Genomic DNA, 23,173 nt, shown 5'->3' with positions numbered 1-23,173 from the left:
AATTGTTATCCCAGATTTTCACAGTTGAGCTTATTTAGTTTTTCTCGTATTTCTTGAATTTGTAAGAAAATGCTTTCAGATATTTGACCACTTACACAGAGTTTTACAAAGTAAATTATGAATAAAATGTAATGAATGACTTAAAAGCAGTTTAAAAATGTTTTACATATTTATACATATACAATAGTTGTTCCTCCTAGTTGGTTATTAATGTCATTGATATAGCTTGCTATGTGGATGATGTAAAAAAGGATGGTTCTCCTTTCTGAAGGTCTTCCTTCAGAAATTTTGCTGTTATTTAATGAAAACAGCATTGAGGAAGGATATTTGGTTATAAGAAATAGAAAAAAAATAGTAATAACAGCAAACACAGACATTGACACTCGATGTACCAGTTACTTTTTTGTTTTTGTTTTTGTTTTTGAGATGGAGTCTTGCTCTGTCACCCAGGCTGGAGTGCAGTGGCATGATCTCAGCTCACTGAAAGCTCTGCCTCCTGGGTTCACACCATTCTCCTGCCTCAGCCTCCCGAGTAGCTGGGACTACAGGTGCCCGCCAACACACCTGGCTAATTTTTTGTGTTTTTAGTAGAGATGGGGTTTCACCGTGTTAGCCAGGATGGTCTTGATTTCCTGACCTCGTGATCCGTCCGCCTTGGCCTCCCAAAGTGCTGGGATTACAGGTGTGAGCTACTGTGCCTAGCCCTCAGTTACTTTACATATATTAATTTGTTTATTCCTTATAGCAAGTCTATAGGAGTAGATACCATACTACTCTTATCTTACAAATATGGAAGCTCTGCCTCAGAGAGGTAAAGTTACTTGTGTGGTCACACATCTAGTAGTTGGCAGAGTTGGGATTCAAACCCAGGCAGAGTGGCTCCAGAAAGCTCTTCACCACTTCGTGTTGCTGACTTCTGTCATATTTTGGTAAAGACTACAAACTGGACTGCCTGCTGTCCCAATACCTGGCATTCTTTCCCCACTGATTTGAAGTGTTGCCTATTTCAAATAGTAAATTCTGCATACTCAGGATATTTCCTGGACTGTCCCTGTGCCATCGATCTATTAATATTTGTCCGTATCAGCCCAGCACTAACCGTTATTTTATACTAATTCCTTTTAAGAATAGAGTATGAGTCAAATGGAAAAGGAAAGGAAACAAATTGCAGACTAAGGAAGGGGTGATATGTTGAATGAAGAGGGTAAAGACAATATTTAGTCATGAGAGAAGGAGAGAATATGGTGAGTCAGAAAGGGCCATAGGATACTGACATGTATTTTCAGTCAAATGTGTTTTAAGGATGATGGTGGACAATTTTAGAAGTCAGTTTTAAAGAAACAATAAAGTAAGTGCCTAAGTTTCTGAGGTATAAAAGTTGGAGACAAGTTGATATGGTTTGGCTGTGTCCCCACCCAAACCTCATCTTGAATTGTAGCTCACATAATCCCCATGTGTCATGGGAGGGACCCGGTGGGAGGTGATAGAATCATGGGGGCATGCCTTTTCCATACTGTTGTGGTGATAGTGAATAAGTCTCATGAGATAGATGGTTTTACAAAGGGGAATTCCCCTGCACACACTCTCTTGACTGCCGCCATGTAAGATGTGTCTTTGCTCCTCCTTGGCATTCTGCCATGATTGTGAGGCCTCCCCAGCCATGTGGAACTGTGACTCCATTAAACCTCTTTTTTTTTTTATAAATTACCCAGTCTTGGGTATGTCTTCACAGCAGTATGGAAGTGAACTAATACACAAAATAAATGTGTTTAAAGAATACAACAAATTCATGTTAATTGAAATAAATATTTATTATGAAACCAGTTTATAAATCTTTCTTTTATACCTCATGGATTGCACAGTGAGTTAGATCAGAGTGTGAGATGAAGGAGGGGAGTGGCCGTCGGGCAGCAACAGATCTTCAGGTTGGGATCCTCATTCATTTCTCTGGGTTTTCTAGCATTAAATACTTTTCCTTCTCCACTGCTTACATTTCCTTTTCATGGGAACTGCATTCTCGAATAACGACTAAAACAGGAATAGTGTTCTGCACTGTAAATTTGGGAAATGACCAGTTTCCTGTGCCAGAGAAAAATATGTGCTTGAGACTATTATCTATACAATGTACTTTGTACTTCCCACTTACCCTTTTCTTTCATTGTGCTGTGTTGTTCAAGTGATCTGATATCAACGTAAATTCCTGACCAGCACAATATGAAGTATTATTATATGGGAGACGTAATTGTCTACTGGCATCTCTGTATAAATATTTGTATAATATTAAAAATAAGGCAATTTAACAGAGAGCTTTTAAGAAAAAAGTTACAATTATGTTCATGTAAGCTTCTGAACTGCATTTAGAAATCCATTTTCTGTCATGTTTTTCACCAGCTGACACCATGAAACATAATTTTATATGAAATGATACCAGAAAAATTGTGGGATATATGAAATATCTTTATTTCTTTGTTATAATTCTGAGCCTCATTAAAAGTTTATTTTCATCTGACATTAAGTTTCTTTACATGTATAATGACTTATGATACATAAATACATTTTAATTTAAATTTTGTAAACCCGTCTTATAAATTATTTTTGTTTAAGTGTTCCATTGGTGCTGTAAAGAGATGATAGCACCCAGAAGAAGGCAGCTTCCAGAGGAATAGTCTTCTTTTCTGAACGTGGCTTTTCTGTAGAGGTCTTGTCAGATGAGGTTGTCATTTTACTTCCAGCCTGTGTGCTTCTGGTCCATGCCTTGTTCTTGTGACATCTCATTGAAATTAAAGCTGTGGTCTGACCAAACTTCACATGCATTCTTCCATTTTTATTAATACCTTGTGCTCTAACTTCTTTCAAGGATGGAAGACATAGACAACAATCCCTATTAGTACCTTAGAGTTTGATCCTTAATAAACTTTTTGTATCTTCTACTCTGTGTGAATCTCCAAATTTCTGCAATGGGTGGAAGATAAATGTATGAATAGAGAGATTGGCATGTGTACCAAACATCTGGGGGCTAGCCTGGGATCCTGAGCAGAAAAGATCCACTACATTGTGGAAGATCCAATTGTTAAAAAATAAACATAGAATTTTTGCCTCAATACCTTGAATTATAATACTTGTTCTGATATCAAGGACTTCTCCAGAAAGTAGAGTCTGTTGGATTGATTTACTGTTAATATAGGAGCAGAAAGGAGGAGAAAGGGGTCTTAACTTACCCCTTAGTTCTGTTCTCTCTAGTGTTAGTAATAATTACCACAGTAGAAGTAATGGGACTATGGCTGTGGGTGTAGTAATAGTGGATAGTGATAATAGCCTCAGTGGCAGAAATATCAGATAACATTTATTGGGCCCTATTTGTGTGCTAGCACTTTGCAAAGTGCTAACTATCATTACCTCCATGTAATCATCTCCACCTCTCTGTGAGGCACATATGATTATTAACCTGATTTAATGGGTGAGGAAACTGAGACTTAAAAGCATCTGGCCTCTCATAAATGCTCACCACAGAGCTGAACTCCACCCTGAGGAGACATCCTGCATCTGTATGTGTTTGAGTGGGTATTTCTAGGTGTGTCCGGGGAGGAAGGTGGTGGGTTAATTTTGAAAGCTTCCAAACAGCCCACTATAAACATCATACACTTCCTAATCTTTGTTCTTTTTGAAACTGATTTCTCCCTAGGGTTTGGTGCATCCCTGACCATTCAGGAAAGAGACATCAGTCACCCAAAACAATACAAGGAACCCAAGATCTTCATGAATCAAATGATACTTGGAATGAATACACCAATAAGAATTTATTGCCAAAAAGTTACTTTATTTAAAAAAATTAAATAAAGAATATGGAATTGTTTCAATCCTTGAGAAAACTAGCTGTATACATGCCTACCAGAGCTATCTCTAACAAAAGATATCACTTCTAAGAGTAAATATCTCACTTAATTTTAGATTCCTCAGGGAACCAAGAGTTAAGTAAAACATGCACCAATTTTCTTAGGTTTATTTTTAAGTATTTTTGTTTTAGCTTTTTTTTTTTTCTCTGATCATGGGAGTACATTTTCACTCAAGCACTTCAAGATCAAATGCTATTTTAAAACTTAGAACTCTGGAATGATCAGTATTAAAAATTTATGAGTCAAAAGAACCTTGACAAAACCTTAAGACTATGGCTGGAAATGGAAATGGCTATGGCTACAGAGATTCCCAAGTCAAAAAAAAAAAAAAAAAAGTAAAATGCGCTTTGTATTAAAAAAATAACAACATTACTATTAGAATACATGGCAATTAACATTCAGCTTTGGTGTACATGATGATAGGGAGTAGTGGTGACTGTGGCAAAATTAAGGGAACATGTGACTTCTTCAGCTCCAACTTATTCAGGTAGATAGGCCCTGTGTCAATTTTCTTCAAGTGTTTGAAGAGAGGCTGTAATTATTGACTTTTATATGAATACTACTATTTTTTTAAAATGTTAGCAATTGAATCAATTTTTTTTTGTTTGTTTTGGAGACGGGGTCTTGCTCTCTTCCCCAGGCTGGAGTGCAGTGGTGTGATCTCGGCTCACTGCAAGCTCCGCCTCCCGGGTTCACGCCATTCTCCTGCCTCAGCCTCCCGAGTGGCTGGGACTACAGGCACCCGCCACCACGCCCGGCTGATTTTTTTGTATTTTTGGTAGAGACGGGGTTTCACCATGGTCTCGATCTCTTGACCTCCTGATCTGCCCAAAAGTGCTGGGATTACAGGCATGAGCCATTGCGCCAGGCCTGAATCAATGTTTTAACCACATAGTGCTGTGTTAAAATCTACCTGTACTCCTGTACTGCTTTCGACCTCTGCTTTAGACCAACTCATTGCTTTAGGCCAGTGGAAGCAAAATATCCTGTTAAAATAATAATTTTATAGGCTGAGGTGTGAGATGAGTTTGTGGGAGTCAAGACTGCAGAAACAAACTGGAAGTTAAACGCAACAACAAAATTAAACATTTAAGAAATTAACAAAAAAACACACTTAAGAAAAGGTGGCATTTATTATAGTATTTCACTGCAGCCATCTCACTAACTTTCACCTTTGATTTTAGTAATTTTATGCGTAACTGTAATTCTATCAATAATGGTCCTGATTTCTGTTTCATCTTCTGTTCAGTTTTACTCTTGACTGTCCTGTCACCCAAGTATTAAATATCTTCACAACTATGTACCTTGTATGTAATGTACCCATCATATGCTGACAAATGATGAATTATTTCCCCTGAAAATTCCTGAAGAACGCAGTTCTTTCATATTTATTTTTTGTCATATTGAGGTCAAATAGAATACACTATAACAATGTGGTAGTTATCTTCACATCTTGGTCAAGTTCCAGCCAAGGGAGGTTTTTATTTTTATTTTTTGATTTGGATGGTATAATGAAAAATTATCTTCACCTAAGCTCTGAGATGATAGTGATGTTCATTTTGAATTAATAATTGGTCTGAAAAAGAGTAAAACATCTTTTGGTGGGAAGTTGAGCAGATACTAGACTCTCAATAACTGACACAAAAAATCCTTTTGTTTCTGAATCGCAAGGAAACAGCAACAATCAAGAGGCTTTCACTGGGGATTTAGACATGCTGTTTGGGAATCACTGCAATCTCTTTAGGCATTTATTTAAGTAATCCAGGTGTGGGATATTTTAAAGATTTGTAGAGTGATAGATGCCCACGAGGCTGAGTCTTAGATACTACTGAACTACTAACAAGTGATTTATTATTCTGTAAGTTTTTGGAGTTTTGTGTGGATTGAATGTTGTCATGGAAGTTTAGGGACAAACCACGATCTATTTCAAAGATGGAAAGATGCTGCTCATATTCTGTAGGAACAAAGTAACATCATTTTATAATTATCGTTCATTGTATCCAAGTGGGAAAGAGATTACTAGACATCCTGTGAGCACAGGACAGTCCTTCACTACAAAGGTTTTAATTTAAATAAAGGTTTAATCTAGCTCCAAATGTCAATAATATCAAGACTGATAAACCACATCATATGGTGATAGAAGAGGAAAAGATTATGTGCTATCTTATATTCCAAGTTGTTAATGAATATTTGGGAAGTTAATACACTAGGGAAATTAATGGAATGCAGTCTGGTGGTCTTCATAAATGAAAACCATTGAGTTAAGAACAAAAGTCGTCAGTCTTTGCAGAAGTTTATTGAGCACTTACCAAGTGCCAGATGTTGCTGTAGATGCTGGGGATGTCCCAGGGGACAAAGCAGATAGGCTCTGCGTTCATGAAGCTCCCATCCAAATGTAGGAGACGGACAGTAAACAAATATATAAAATGATCCTGTCCTTGTGCCTTTTGTCTTCCCCATCTCCACACTGTCTCCAATGGACTAGGGCTGGTCATTTCTTCTCTCTCTATATGCTTTCCCTGAGTTACATCTTTGTGTCAGTGACAATCAGGGCTTTTTACTGTAAGCCCTGATCCCTCCCTTAGAACTTCACATTGGAATGGCTAACCCCCTACTCATGATCTCCACACTGGCGCCCAATAGAAATCTGAGACCCAACAGGTCCAGAACAAACTCTGATTCTCCCACCCCAAAACCTTCTTCACTTTCAGTCTTCTCCATTCCAGTGATGCTAGTACCAACCAGGTGTTCGTGCAAACCCAAATGACAAACTTCTTTCGTTTATTAGGACCAGACAAAGCCCTTATCTTCCAAAGAACTGTGATGTGATAATATTGTTTTAAGTTGAAGGGTAAAAGGAAAATATTTACCCTTATTGTTTTTTTCTCGTTTCTTTTCATGAAATTAGTACAGTCTTTTTTCCTGCAATGGTGGGGTCCTTCTTAAATTTTTCCCATTTCACCTTTATATACACAATTTGTCTATCTGTATCCATATTAAATAGCCAAATCTTTAAGGTGACAGGGTGCTGCTAAATAGTCTACATTCAGGATTTTGAATGTAGAATATTTGTTGGAGTAATAAGGTTTAGTGCTGTATGATACGAAATTCAGATTGGCATTGGGTATCTAGAATTAAAAGTATAAATTGTTAAAATCTGCAGGACTTTTGAGAGTGATCTGTGTGTGCCTGGACTGATGAAAAGAGTGGAAAGGGCAAAAATATGTTGAAAGAAATCATTTTGTATGTTGAAATCATAACATAGGAAAATGCATTCTGAGAATGAAGCCCATGGTGAGCTTTGCTTTACTTTTCAACTAGCAACAGCACAAATGGGCAGACACGGATAAGGGAGATTGCTGTCCTCTTCCTATTTCATCTTAATGAGTTTCTTCCTTCTGATTCTTGATAGCAAATTGGTGACATTTTTAGCTTTATTAAACTTTAATTGGTGGATAATATTTATCATATGCATTTACCAAAAATACAAGATAATATGGAGCAAGTTAAAGAGAAAATAAAGAGTACTCTGCGAAAAAGCCCATGACTAGAGTGAAATCTAGGAATATTTTTTGTGGAGCCATTGTTAGAGGAATGCTGGTGAACGGAGCACATGCTCACACACATGCAAGCTGAAAGGTCCTTGGAGAGGGATCTACGAGAGCCTCACTTCCTCTGAACGCAACTTAGCCTGTCTTTGACTCATCTGTGTTGTGTCTGCGTCTCCCTACCCTTCAGAGATTATTGCGACCAGTTAAATGCAGCCTTGACTGTGATTTTCATGGGTGGGAGGCGTGTCCTCTGCAGGGTACCAGCATTCCAAGTTGTTGGGTGAGAGTATGTTGTATAGAAACAACCACTGTTTGACTTTGAGTTGAAAGTCAAAGTGAAACAAGTAAATCCGATATTCCTATTAAGACTCATTTATTTCTCAAAGTCTGCTTTTTTTTTTTTTTTAGTCTTTGAAAGAATAAACATAAAGAAATGTTCATCAGAAGATGATCTCTGGACCAACTACATCAGAATCACCTAGAGGTCCTGCTCAAAATGCAGATTTCTGGGTCCTAAATTAATCTGCTGAGTCAGACCTCTGGGGATAGGAATCTGCATTTGGAAGAAACTCTCCAAGTCTTAAACACAAGAAAAAATTTGAAACCCACTAGCATAAAAAGCTATTTTCCACAGCTTGATTTCAAATATATGTGTGTCAAGATGAATATTATCTGATTCTGATGAAATTTTGGACAAGTGGGAATGAATGCAGAGATAAAACAATGTATAGAATCCTTCATGTATTTTTGTGACTAGGCTACTGATGCTTCCTTGATTGATATAAGAAGGATTAAATGTGCCAATTAACAGAGTCTGAAAGGGCACTATAGAGACTGGTTGTTAAAGGGTGATTTTGAAATTACCTATTTATTCCTAGCTTTAGGAAGGAAGATTGAAACCTCTTATAAAAATTGTCAAACAGTTTTCATGATTTTGCGTTCTCAGCAAACATCTAAAATCTGCCTTCACTGTTGTATAAAATGAGGACCTTGGGAAAAAGAAATGCTTGATCAGAAATGCTAACAAGTTCCAGATTTCCTTCCATACACAGTTAAACAAAAAGTTCCATATTGTCATGGAGGATAAGAAGATAAAAAATCAGATAAAGACATGGTTTACTTTCTTAGTTTGTATGTTCCCTTCTAACTCATATTTTGATTCATTGTTACTGCTTCCTCACTTTAATTTATCCATTTCAGAATGTGACTGAGTTCAGTTTATGAAGAAAAGGTTTATAAATGTAGAGGTGAAGTTTAAGCTTTGCTTGCACGAGAGGTTACCTGTTTACTATGTGGTCAATACGAAATGTAAACTATGTAAGCTAGTCAAATAAACCACCATGTTATTTTAAGAGTAAACGGAATGATATAAAGAACATTTTTGCAATGAGTATGTGGAAAATATTCAAGAAAAACAAAACTAAATCAAAAAATTAAACATAATAATACTAATAACCTGAGCACTTAAAGTTAGAAAATTCTAATTTTTTTCACCAATTATCATTAATTTCAGATAAGAGTTCAAAAATTATATCACTTGTTCCCAATAGACAAATTGGAGTGACATCCAATACATATTCATTTTATTTATTTCAGCTGATGTTGAAGAATTGAGGCTGTTCCTTCTGCTCTGACATGGTAGTTACGGAATCTGAAACATGAACTGGTTGAATCAGGAATAAATGTGGTTCTGAAGTTCATGCTAGGAGTGAGATCTTGTGGCTCACTTGGTTTATTTTAAATAGTCTTGTTCCTCTTTTGATATAAGTTATAAGATGCTTATACCTAAAAACTACAAAAATTAGAAAGTGTACAAAGGTCAATTTCCTATTACCTAACATGAACTACCCATTGCATTTTGGGAAATGCACCTGCTGTTTTCTCAATATTATCACACACCGATATTACCCATTTGTATATCTGTATATATTCTTATGCATCTGCATATATGTATGTATGTAGCAAATATGCCACTTAATAATTTTTTTTCAACAGACAACATTTTATAGACATCTGTCATATACACATGTACGTGTATATATAGTTTTCATCACATTCCATTTATGATTGCACTTTTGCTATAGTAGTCTATAATTTGAATATATCATAATATGTTTAATGACTCTTTTATTGATGGTCATTTCGATTGTTTCCAATTTTTCCACTTTGGTAATAAATACAATGAATCCCCTTGTTTGAATATTTTTCATAGAACAAAGTCCTAGGTAGTATTGCTGGGTCAAGAAAATGCCCATTTATTTTTATTTTTATCTTTTGAGAAAGGATCTTACTCTGTCACCGAGGCTGGAGTACAGTGGTGAGTGTGATCATGGCTCCCTGCAGCCTCAAACTCCTGGGCTCAAGTGATCCTCCCGTCTCAGTCTCTTAAGTAACTAGGACTACAGATGTGCGCCACCACACCTAGCAAACTTTAACAATCTTTGTAAAGACAAGGTCTTGCTGTGTTGCCGAGGCTGACCTCAAACTCCTGGCCTTAAAGGATCCTGCCTGGGACTCCCAAAGCACTAGGATTATAGATGTGAGCCACCATACTGGCTGGAAATACCCATTTAAAATTTTGAGATATGTTGTCAAGTTGCCCTCTGAAATGTTGTACCATTTTTTTTTAAGTGTTTTTAATTTTTATTTCTCTGTTAGGTAATGATGCCATACATCTATTAACATGTTTGGCAATTGTGGATATCTTCTTTTTTTTTTTTTCTTTTTTTAAAAAAATTATTATTATTATACTTTAAGTTCTAGGGTACATGTGCATAACGTGCAGGTTTGTTACATATGTATACTTGTGCCATGTTGGTGTGCTACACCAATCAACTCGTCAGCACCCATCAACTCGTCATTTACATCAGGTATAACTCCCAATGCAATCCCTCCCCCATCCCCGCTCCCCGTGATAGGCCCCGGTGTGTGATGTTCCCCTTCCCCAGTCCAAGTGATCTCTTTGTTCAGTTCCCACCTATGAGTGAGAACATGCGGTGTTTGGTTTTCTGTTCTTGTGATAGTTTGCTAAGAATGATGGATTCCAGCTGCATCCATGTCCCTACAAAGGACACAAACTCATCCTTTTTTATGGCTGCATATGTTAACTTCATAATGTCTTCTTGTTTCATGCAGGCATTCTTACACCGAATGAACCAGTGTGCGGCATCAAAAGTTGACAAAAATGTGACAGAAGAAACAGTGAAGGTGAGGAGGTACAATTGGCCCTCAACCTGAGCATGAGTTTCCTACAGATAAATTTTTCTGGTGCCAGGGTACTTCATGGTACTTCACAGCCCTTCAGTTGATCGACAGTTCCACTACAAGTTGCTGTGCCCATCAGTTGTATTGGTAATAATTTTAAAAAGGAGAAACAGGGCTTAGGAAAAGAGATGGGAGATTAAGAGGAGGACAGAAAAGTCATAGAGTTTTTATTTTTTTTATTATTTATTTATTTATTTATTTTTACCAAGGCCTTGGGAACATTTGAACAGAGGAAGAAAAATAAATTGGAGGTGGCTGGGTGTGGTGGCTTACACCTGTAATCCCAGCACTTTGGGAGGCCAAGGTGGGAGGATCACACAAGGTCAGGAGTTCAAAACCAGCCTGACCAACATGGAGAAACCCTGTCTCTACTAAAAATACAAAATTAGCCAGCCGTGGTGGTGCATGCCTCTAATCCTAGCTACTCTGGAGGCTGAGGCAGGAGAATCACTTGAAGCCGGGAGGCGGAGGTGGTGATGAGCTGAGATTGCGCCATTGCATTCCAGCCTGGGCAACAAGAGCGAGACTCTGTCTCTAAATAAATAGGAGGCTAAGAACCTCAATGTCTTTGAGAAGAAGGGAACTGAGGCATATAAGAGGATTGTTAGAGGTGGCTCAGGAAGGCAGGGTGTGGGCAAATATGACTTCCAGTCTCTGTGATCACTAAAGAACAAAAGATTTCAATGGTTCACTCCACATAATATCCTTAATTCAGAAACAGATGTATAGTCATTTCTTTTAAACTGCAAGGAAGGAAAATTGTGAACAGTTTTGAAAAAAAAAGATAGTGAATGAAAATTAATTATACTATAATGATTATTCATTTAAATTTTATGTACTATTCCTGATATTTATGATGCTAACTTACTGTTTTATTTTGCTGGAAATACAGAACATTCTAAGGATTTTTAAAGGTTCTTCTGACTCTATTTCCCCATGAGTAAAATGACTAACTTTTAACTTTTCCTCCCAGGAGAATATTTTAGTTAGCTTGCTTTTGATTGTAAGCTGAAGAAATCTTTTACTCAAATTGAATTGAAGACACTTTGGCTTACATATCAGGGACTCCAGACAGAGGAGAAGGTTTAGCACCTGTGACCCAGGAGGCCAGCAAGGTCACTACATCCTCTCCAGCTAATCACTGCCACCCAGGTTATCAGCTTTGTGCTCAAGCTGGCTCTTCCTGTGGCTGCAGAATGACTCTGCAAGCTGTCCCAGGTTTTACTTCTACATGTGGCACCTTCCAGAGGGTAAAAAGGACTGTCCATTCTGGTGTGCCCTTCTTAGTAGCGTAGATGCCTTTCCCAGAAAAGCCTGCTGGCAACTCTGCTGGTTTCCATGCAGCCCAGCCTTGAGAAGGGAGAGGGATACCTGGCTTGGATTGGGCAACCGAGGCCTTGCCCTGAGAGCCAGCCATGGGCTCATGGTTCCCAGAGTTGTGTCAGCAGCGTGGAGGGGACGTCCAGACAAAATTGAGGCTCTGCTGGCAAGGTGGGAGGAAGGCATGGATGTGCAGTTTTCGGGTTGGAGACAGAATACTATACTATCATAGACTTAAAAAAATTGCTTCACTACTGAGCTTACTTACACATTTGTGTATTTGCAGATGTTGTTCTCAAACATTGAAGACATCCTTGCAGTACATAAAGAATTCTTAAAAGTCGTGGAAGAATGCTTACACCCCGAACCTAATGCTCAACAAGAAGTGGGAACCTGCTTTCTTCACTTTGTAGGATAAATTTCTGTTTATTTTTAAAGTTCTTTTCCCCTAGATTTTAAGATTTAGCTCTTGGCATAGCGGTATGTGTGCATTCAGTATTAGAAGTAAAATCTGACACCAAAAGTTTGGGGTCTTTTAAGGCCAATGAAATCTTCCACTTAGAGCCAGAAAAGGGGAGAGTGCCTCACATCATCCATTTTACTGAAGAATAAACAGCCTTTTCTTTTCCCCGACAAGTTAGTTCTTCGCATCCTCTGTAGCTTTGAATTCTAATGAATATTCAGGCTGTTCATAATGAATGAATTTTTATGTTTCTCTCAAACATAGAGCATTTTTCTTTTGAGGCAGAAAATCCTCACTCCTATAATGGCATGATGAGCCTTTTATTAGTCAGAATGTTCCCTTGTTAATCAACTTGTGACAAACCTGGAGTTGAATAAACCCAGTAGCAGGAATTTTCCCCAAGGATGGTTTCTCAGAAGATTGTACTGAGCAGTGCAGACGCAATAACCAGCCAGCATTCAGTTGTTTCAAATTACACATCCTGTGCCTATATGATCATTTTCATCTCTTTATATATAATGCCTGAAATTATTTATGCAATTAATTTGCAAAATAAAAAGACACCTGTGTAGTGAAAATTGTTTTCAAAACTAAAGGGCATTCACACCCCAAAAAAAAAAAAAAAGAGAGAGTGCTGATATTTATACCATTGCGTTGATGCTAATTTTGAGAATACCAGTATAAATCCATGTATTTATCAAAATGCTAGACAATTAATGTTTTGTTTAAAAATGTGTAAGAGTATTTAGTCATAGAAATCAAATTTTGTGTGTTTTAAATTTTCCATCTAGTCTTTTAGAAAGATTTTGATAGTAGTTTCAAAATCTGTCTTTATGTAGTGAGCAAGCTCTATGTTCTTTTTATAATCAGAAAATATGTCATAACAATAATTATATTAAAAGGAGAGGCTCATGGGGTACAGGAAGATCAAGCTGTGTTTTTCTTGGGCACAGCTGGAAGCCACGGGTGTTTGTGTCCACTCACTTAAGCCTGCTTTCTTTCACGAAAGAATCAAAAGAATCAGAATCTTCTGCCAGCTGGAGTAGTTGCTATCTCAGTCCGGGGCTGTGCCTGGGAATCTTGCACCCCTGACATCCATTTCCTTAGTAACACTTTATGAATCTGTCATCCCTGAATTTAGCTAAACTATTTCTGAAGTTTATTTTATTTTTCTGGCTCGTATCATTTCTTGAGATAAGTGATTCAATACATTTTCTGCTGGTTAGAGAAAGTAGCACTTAATGTTTCTAAATGCGTGCCTTTAAAATTTCAGTGGGCACCCTTTTGTTCTAATATTTGATCAATACATTTGTTGTGTCTTTCTTTTATTGGTACTCTTTTGATGATAAGGCACTTTGAGAAAATCTTACAAATAGAAGGGAGCTTAGAGATCATGATGGTACAAATCCTCTTGTTTTAAAAGAATATCTCCTATTTATCTATGAAGGCTGTTTATTTTGTTCCTACTTTAGTGACAGCTCTGTTAGAAAATCTCCATGATGATCCAAAATCTGCCCATCACTGCCCTTGCAACATCCACCTAAAGGTCCTAGTTTTATATTTGGAGCTACACAGGACTGTCAGTCCTTTACAACATAACGCTGTTTGAAAGTGTTCGTGATTTCCTGACTTTTCTATACCTACAAATATGACTCTCTGAAACAACCTCTCAGACGTGGTGTCTTCAGGGTCTGTCATTCTCTTAGTTGCTTGTTGCTAGATATTCTTCAGGTTGTTACTCTCTTAAGCACAACTGTCTAGACTGGTGTATATGAACCACAGGGTCCTGTGTTTCTCTATTTCTATATGATCTGGCACTTGCTTTTGCCTTCACCTAAATGGCTTTCTTCCCTCTCCCTGCCTAGGAATCATGAATTTATATACCTGGACCTTGCTCAGATTGATTGACCTTTCTTCTGCATACAGTCCTTATTCAGTTTTCATAAATAACAGCAAGAATATGTATGTAATTTCTTCCTCTTTTTAAGCTATAACTGAATCCTCATGACAAAGCTCAGCCCTCTCTTTTCTGTGCTTTGCCACCCTTTGGTTCATTTGTCCACTTGAATTCCTCACGATAGAGTATAACTGACATATGTCTATCTCCCTTTTTAGGCTGTTCTTCATGGGCCAGGGAAAATAAATAAAATTTATATATAGCTGTATACACGCAGTATAGCTCTTAAAATGTAGTAAGCACTCTGAAGCTTCTTTATGCATATCACATAGGTTAAAATTGCAGAATGCTGAATCAAATGACTAATTTATTTTTACATGAATTCACAGAAAGACAAGTTTCGTATCTATGATGAATATTGTAGTAACCATGAGAAGGCACAAAAATTACTTCTTGAACTCAACAAAATAAGAACAATCCGGACATTTCTTTTGGTAAGTGTATATTTATGTGTTACTGTATGTTGATATGTGTTGTTAGGTCCAGTGAGAACCAAGGAATAGCATCAATATGGTGTAAAAATCCGTGGGATACCTCTGTTAGCATCCCCAGGTGAGGAAGCAAGAGTCCTTTGATAAAAATAAAAGTGAGAGCTGGGATCAGCTTGTGTTTGGGGAAGTACCACTAATGCCCCCTCGTGGTTGATAATGAATTATCTGTGAGACCCCACAGGTTCCTAGTGAGAGAGGCTTCTGCCAGAGTTCATCACTGCTTTATAGCCCCAGTTCCGTAGGGCGTCCTTTACTTCCGCTGAGAGAGCTGTAAGTAGGGCAGTAACAGGAAGGAAGCAAATCGTGGATATGGTAGAAAATAAGTGTAAAATTTAACCCTTCTCCTACATACATTTCTTATTTTGTTTTCATAAAAACAACAAAAATATGTGTTTAATTTTTTTAGCTTAGCACAAATAAATGCGTATTTTGACTGTCATGGGCAAACTAATCGCTAGTGAAGAGCAGATTATAATTGTGCGATTCAGTGATATTGAGCAGAGTGTGGAGTTGTACAGCCATCCCCCAAATTCAGTTTTAGATCATTGTTGTCACCTCGGAAAGACCTCCATGTCCCTTTCCAGCCTATCTCTGTTCCCACCATTAGCACCAGGCACACACTGATTTGTTTTCATCCCTATAGATTGCCTTTACTGGAGATTTTATGTAAGTGGAATCATACAATGCAATCTTTTGTGCCTGACTTCTTTCACTTAGTAAAATGTTTTCAAAGTTCATTCTTGCTATAGAATGTATCCATTTTCATTCTTTTTTTTTTTTTTTTTTTTTTTTTGAGACAGAGTCTGGCTCTGTCGCCCAGGCTGGAGTGCAATGGCGCGATCTCGGCTCACTGCAAGCTCCGCCTCCCGGGTTCACGCCATTCTCCTGCCTCAGCCTCCCGAGTAGCTGGGACTACAGGCGCCCACCACCTCGCCTGGGTAGTTTTTGTATTTTTTAGTAGAGACGGGGTTTCACCGTGTTAGCCAGGACCATTTTCATTCATTTTAATTGCAAAATACTGTTCTATTGTATGGATATGCTGTATTTTGTTCATCTGTTTGCCAGTTAATGAAAATTGGGTCTGGATCCAGTTTGGGCTCCTATAAATAATGCTGTTACGAGCATTTATGTTCAAGTATTTGAATGGACATAATGTTTTTATTCTTTTGGGTGACATTAAAAGTGGAATTGATGCCTGTGTTGTATGATAAGCTCATGTTTAACTAATTAAGAAACTGCCAAACTATTTGTCATTGTGACTGTGCCGTATTTACTGGCAATGCATGAGGATTCCAGTTTCTCTATATCTTTGCCAACACTTGGCATTTTCAGTTTTTCTGATTATAGCCATGCTAGTGGGTGTGTAGTGCTATCTCATGATAGTTTAAATTTGTATTTTGCCAGTGACTAATTAAGCATGCTTTCATGTGCTTATTAACTCTTCATGTCTTGTTTAGTGAAATGTTTATTCAAATCTTTTACCCATTTAAAAATTGGGATGTTTGTTTTATATTGAGCTATAAATGTTTGTTTTTTCAGAGCTAAGTCCTATGTCAGATATATAATATGCAAATATTTCCTCCCAGTGTTGTCTGTTCGCTTTTAAAATATCATCTTTTTAAAATCAGAAGTTTTAAATTTTGATGAAGTCTAATTTATTACATTTTTTTTCTGTTATGACCATGCTTTTATTGTCATATGTGAGAAATCTGTATTCGGGTCTTGTACTTACTTTTTTTCCCTTTGTTTTTCCCCTTTTGATGCTATTGTGATTGAAATTATCTTAATGTCATTTTAAAATTGTTCATTGCTAATATATAGAAATTTAATTGGCTTTTGTTTATTGATCTTGTGTCCTGCGATCTAAATTTATGTATTTGTTAAGTAGTTCTTTTGTAGCTTGTTTAGGGTATTTTGCATATAGGATCAATTATCTGATAATAAAGATGATTTTACTCCTTCCTTTCCATTGTGGATGAATTATTTTTTTTTCTTGCCTTATTGCACTGGCTGGAACCTTCAGTATAGTGTTGAATAAAAGTGGTAAGAGTGGGTACCCCTGCCATATTTCTAATCTCAGTAGGAAAACATTTAGTCCTTCTGCATTAAGTATGATGTTTGCTATCGATTTTTTTGGTAGATGTTCTTTCTTATGTTGGATAACTTTTATTATATTTCTAGTTCATATTATAAGATGTGAATAATAATATTCATATATATTGACAATGCTATGAATTATATGCATTGACAATGCTATGAATGACTATTCATATTATTCATATTGTTTAATGATCCAGTTATTGAGAATGAGATATTGAAATCTCCATGTATAATTAAATTATCTATTTTACGCTTTAATTCTGTCCATTTTTGTTTGCTGTATTTTGGGACTCTGTTAGATATGCACACATTCATAATTGTTATATTCATATTTCTATTTATCATCATGAGGTCTTCTTTGTCCCTGTGGTATTTCCTCTGTTAAAGTCTATTTTTCCTAATAATATTATAGCTGTGATAGCTCTCTTACTACCTTTATATGTTATATCGTTTTCTGTTATTTTACTTACAAGCCATTTAGGATCTTTAAAATGTCTCTGGCAGATGGCATATTGTTGGGTCTGCTTTTTATCCAGTCTGACAGTCTCTGGGGTCCTCAGTTTGTTTGTTTTTAATGTAATTATCAATATGATGGTATTTACATGTGCCATTTTATTATTTTTTCCTCTGTGTCTTTTTTGTTTGTTTCTTTGTTCCTCTTTTACCACCTACTTTTGTGTCAATCAAGCATTTTTTGTGTACCATTTTGATTCCTCTCAATTTTTAAACTGTATTATTAGCAGTTTTTTTGGTGATTGCTCTAGGAACTACAATATGTATCTTAACATATCAAATCTATGTTAGGTTAATACTGACCTAATTCCAGTTAAATATAGGGGAAATTTGGCTATAATATTTCCTGAATAGAAATGGAAAATGTTCCATTTCATCTCTTCTCTATTGTGCTATTATTGCCATATATATTACATTATATATGTTATAAACTTCACAATACAGTGTTACAATTATTGCTTTCTATATTTTTCTGCAGTCTTTTATATTTATGTAAATATTTACCATCTCTGGTGCTCTTATTTCTTCCTGTGTATTTGACTCTGATATTAGACTTTTCAGCCCTTAGTACTTCTTGTAAGTCATTTCTACTAGCAATGACTTTGCTCAGTCTTTTTTTTTGTTTTTGTTTTTGTTTAAATCTGCAAATGTCTTTATTTTGCCCTCAGTTCTGAAGGATAATTTTACTTGGACATAGAACTTTTTGACTGATAGATTTTTTTCTCAGTCAGCACTTTGAATATGTCATTCTACTACCTTATGGCTTCCATTGTTTCTGATGATAAGGCATCTGCTATAATTGTATGGTTATTATACTTTATATGATGGGACATTTTTCTCTTTTTTGCTGTTCTCTAGATTTTCTCTTTGTGTTTTTCTTTCAGTAGTTCAATGATGTATTTAGGTGTGGGGATGGTTGTACATTTCTTATTTATAGTTGAGCTTTTTGAATCTATAGATTAAATTTTTCATCAAATCTGGGAAGTTTTTAGCCATTATTTTAGAAATATTTATCTGACCCTTAGTTTTCTTCTTTAGTGACTCCAATTTACACACATGTTGGTAAGCTTAATGTTTCCTCTTGGTTCCTGATGCACTTTTCATTTTTCTACAATCTCCTGGGCTCAAGCAATCCTCTTACCTCAGCCTCCCAAAGTGCTGAGATTATAGGCGTGAGCCACTGTACCTGGTCAGGAAACATATTCTTTATGTATGTGTAAGGAGCTAGCTCTCCTAAGCCAGTCTAAAGTGTTAGCCAACCTGTGGGATTATGAATTGAGTTCACAATCTATACAGTACTAATACACAAGGCAATAAAAGTGGGCCAGATAGCCCTGAGTGATTTTAGGGCACTTCAGTCCAGAGGCAGGTGAGGGGATGGCTGCTGTAATTTACAGGGATGCTAACATACTGGAACGGAAACATCACTGGAAATATAACGAGATGTAGATAGTTGTATTTCATAGGATTCCTCTGGGGGAAAATACCAAATATAGTTTGAAAGAATATTTTGATAACCCGATTGCAGTAGGGAGTGAAACCCCCAAAGAGGATGCTTGTGTAAGAGCATGTGTTTGCTGCTATGTCATCTGTGGGGTCTGGGTGAAGTTACATTCATAGTGCTGATTTTGCTGACTTGGACCACAAATTGAGGCTGATATTCAGTTGCTCAGGACAGCAGAAAATTGTTCTGCTACTATCGGTCTTCCTTTTGCATCCTTTCCTGATCAACACTCAGCCTCTCCTCTCAATGAACCTGAAACAGTATTTTAAAAATTGTAGTATGAAAGTTGCTAACTTAGCTTGATATTTGAGGGGCTCTCTTCTTCCTCTGTTAGATATTTATTAAATAATTTGTCTGTTGTGGGCACTGCAGAAAGAAGGTTTGGGCAAGTTTCAAGTCTGTTTCATTGCATGTTGCTTATGAAGGTGAAGGCTTTATTTTTCAGAGTCAGTTTTCTCTTGACCACCACTTTATCATCAATGAAAGCTGCTTCAGTTTCACCCCACTCTGATTCCTGATTTTGAGATTTCGTCTTTCACCTTGCCTCTGCGGAGATCCTGTCTGACCTCCTTCTCTGACACTGGCTGCCCAGCGTCTTTGGTGCAGTGTGATAGCAAAAAATGACTCAGAGATCATTTGCTTAAAACCTGCCCTATTTATGGAGAGGAAAACTAGAATTCTGAAATCAGCCCAAGTTGTATCACTTGTCAGTTGTAGAGCCTGAGTTAGAACCTAACTGTCTTGATACTTGCCCTTCTACAACATAATATACCTTTCTTTATAAGCAAAATCAATCTATCTATTTATGTGTCAATCATCTGTTTATCCACCACTTATCCATCCATTCATTCATCTCACTCTCTCTTTCTCCACCTCTTTTTCCTCAGACTTCATACTCAGGGGAATATAAGTGCATTAATTTTTAAGATAGAGATTCACAACACAGTTCTGTAACTAGTATTTTTCTTTTTCTAGCTACGAGTGTTTGTGACTGAATATGCTTTTCTTAGAGAAAGAAAGTATATAAAGACATATGCTTTCACTAGTTTTCAGCATTTTATGGTAGAAAAACGTTTTGCTGCCTGAGATTTTAAAAATGTAATTAATTATGATTATTTTCACCCCAGAACTGTATGCTGCTTGGAGGACGGAAGAACACAGATGTTCCCTTGGAAGGATATTTAGTAACACCAATACAAAGAATATGCAAGTACCCTCTCATTTTGAAGGTATTTTATGTGCTACCTCGTTGTAGCCATTTCCTTGTACCTACATATTTTGCTGATGATCTTTTTAAAAAATTATTTTAAAGAGTCTAATATTCTAAAGGAAGGGCAGACCGTAAGTATTGGAAAAAAGTGGTCATTTTGTCACAAATTTATATATAGTGTAGGAAACAGATTTTTAGTGGAAAAGCCACTGAAAGAGCTTTTGGTGCTCTTTGTATAAAACACACTTAAGTTTCATTTAGAGGAAATGCATTAGCTTCAAGATAGATCCCATTAAGTTCATTATGACTAGTTTATATAGCATTTTGCAGGGCCTTTTATTTTAAATAAATCCACTGCTGGTATATTTTTGATTTCCTTAAACTTTGATGACTTTGTGATACTAATGAAATTATGGTCAAAATTCTATAATTGCATAGCCAGAATTTAAAATTATTATTAAAGGGAATAGTGTGGGTCGCATGAGACAATAAATGATAGAATGTGGAATGAGGTTGCTAAGAAAACATTGCCTCTAGAAGATGTAAAACATCCCACTAATGGTTGTAGATTTGTTGCCTCATTATAGTAACCACAATTTTTATTATGAAAAATATACTGTAAGGGGCCAACTACTTACTGCCCTTACTGCAACGGACCTATGAATAGGTCAAGACAGCAATTTTTGAAACTACATTTTTTGGAACCATAACATCAGGATAGGCAGCCTGGGATAGTGGTTAAGCACATGAACTCTGAGTTTAAATTCCAAGTATTGTGCTTACTGGACATGTAATTGAACCTCTTAATGCCTTGGTTTTTCATTTATGAAATAGAGATGATGATGATGATGATGATGATGATGAAATTATAGCATAGACCTGTGGGAATGTGTGTACGTATGTATGCATGTGTATTTTGAATACATATATATGCATATATATAGGATTATATAATAATAATGATTAATTTAACTATTTTATAAAATCATTAGCATAGTATGTACGTTATAAGTATTAGCCATTTTTATTCATATCTATTTGATTCTGATTTATTTTAATATATAAATTACTACTTGGCATCTAAACTTCAAAAAATACTCAGAAATACTAGAGACATATTAACTAGTGTTTTTATTGATTTGCTTTTTAAGAAATAAATGTTGAATTTGAACTAAAAATGTAGTTTAATACAACTCTTGTCAATTCCATAAATTGGGTATCTGTGTAAATTTTATTTGAAAATGTTTGTTCCTTATTAAAGAAATAAAAGTCTCGCGTTGCTTGCTTAAGCCATAAAAAGCCTCAGAGAGGCTGACACAGGAGTCCCCAGCTCTGCAGAGAGAGTATTGTTGCAAATGTGTCTCCTTTCTTTCTGAGAATCCCTACAGACCTCTGACTTGACTCAGTTTACCTGTGTACTCATTACTGCAGTTATTCCTGACCCTGATTTTGGAATCCCAAGGGATTTGTTTAAGAAGGGATAGGGAGATTAAAAGGTTATATCCTGACAAAGTGGTTATTCTAAATTACTCATTTCTGATTAGGGATGAACTCAAGTATTTGAACTGACCTCTCAGAAGAAAGCATCGTGGATGCATCCTTTCTTAGCCAGAAGGTCGGTTCAGAGCCCCTTCAAGCAGCGGAAGGTTGACCTCCTTTCCCTTTTCTGGTAGATTATCTCCACAAAGAAACATGAAAAACTGTTAACTCATGTAATAGATACGTTGGCGTTGATATTTGTCTGTGTTGTACCATCAGCTGAAAAATTCTGCTGGGATTTTCTTTGATTTAGGGTGTTTCATTTATTTGGAAAAAAATATTCTATGGATTAGGCTGTAGTGTTAGGAAAAGATACATTGATGTTATTTGTGGAGCTTGAAATTATTGAGTTGGTCAATCAACATTGGGTTCTTAGCAAGTAATGGCTAACAGATTGTGAGTGATGGTTTCCTCTCACTATTTCACATTATGCAAATTCATATTCAACTCCTTAGATGATTGGACCCCAAATTATGGCCTGTAGACTGACTTGACCACTTGACGTAATTTACAGGTGCCTCTACTCTTTAGAGTTTTTAAAGAAGCCTGCATGTCTCATTTATGGATTTGTGATCCAGCACAACTTTTAAACCTTGTCTTGGGAGTGATATAATATGTATTCCTCTGGTGTTAGCTCTGCAGAACAAGGTGTGAACATAACGAATTTAGGGTCCAAGTTTATGGCAGAGTTTTCAACAATAACAGAACTCAAAAGAATATAACAACTGCATATTTTCACACTGTTTGTTGAGAATTTAGAAAATTCTTTTCAAGACTTGCCTCAGGATTTCTGTAATTGTGTTAGTTACGTGATGATGGCAACTGTAGTAAGGAAACACATGACTAATTAAAAAGCAATGTGGTCCCAACTGTCTAGACAGTGGGTGAAGATGTTTAATTTTGTGCTTTTAAACAACTAACAACGGCTTTCAATATGTTTAAGAGATTAAAGATTATTCTAGTTTTGATGAGTGGGGAAAATATAAATAAAAAGACCCTCCCAATCCCCTAAATACCAAAAACAAAGAAGGAAACTATTGAGGGGTACATGGTAGTTCATTCATCACATAGAATAAGCCTGAGTAATTGGGAAAAACAGCATAAATTGCTCCTTTAATAATGGAGTATTATAGAATTTATAAAATTATCTTGTTGTAGTAGAAGACATTATTTTAAAATTTTACTTTATGACATATTTTTATAGTTTCTCAAAAATATTAGAAAATAAGATGTTTAAATTATTTTTGAAGTTATGACATACTTAAAGATTTGTTATTCTGTTAAAGACTCTAGAAAAATGAAATTAACATATAAAGATGTGCTTCTGTTAGAACAAAAGTCAAATTATTAAAAACATAAAAATTTGTG

The 23,173-nt window shown here is 36.3% G+C and overlaps 1 protein-coding gene across 2 annotated transcripts in view; it reads left to right on the top strand.

The window, feature by feature from the left end:
- Positions 1–23,173, top strand: part of LOC105482163 (phosphatidylinositol-3,4,5-trisphosphate dependent Rac exchange factor 2) — a 282,501-nt gene that overhangs the window by 49,356 nt on the left and 209,972 nt on the right. For both annotated transcript variants that reach the window (XM_011742123.3, XM_011742125.3), the window contains exons 2-5: positions 10,580–10,651; positions 12,315–12,437; positions 14,778–14,882; positions 20,184–20,285. In XM_011742123.3, the coding sequence (XP_011740425.2) occupies positions 10,580–10,651; positions 12,315–12,437; positions 14,778–14,882; positions 20,184–20,285 (402 nt within the window). The remainder of the gene's footprint in view (positions 1–10,579; positions 10,652–12,314; positions 12,438–14,777; positions 14,883–20,183; positions 20,286–23,173) is intronic.

The sequence above is a fragment of the Macaca nemestrina genome, chromosome 8 (genome assembly GCF_043159975.1).
Source record: "Macaca nemestrina isolate mMacNem1 chromosome 8, mMacNem.hap1, whole genome shotgun sequence".
NCBI lineage: Eukaryota > Metazoa > Chordata > Mammalia > Primates > Cercopithecidae > Macaca > Macaca nemestrina.
The sequence above is the reverse complement of the archived record's forward strand: the minus strand, read 5'-3'. Positions and strand labels throughout refer to the sequence as shown.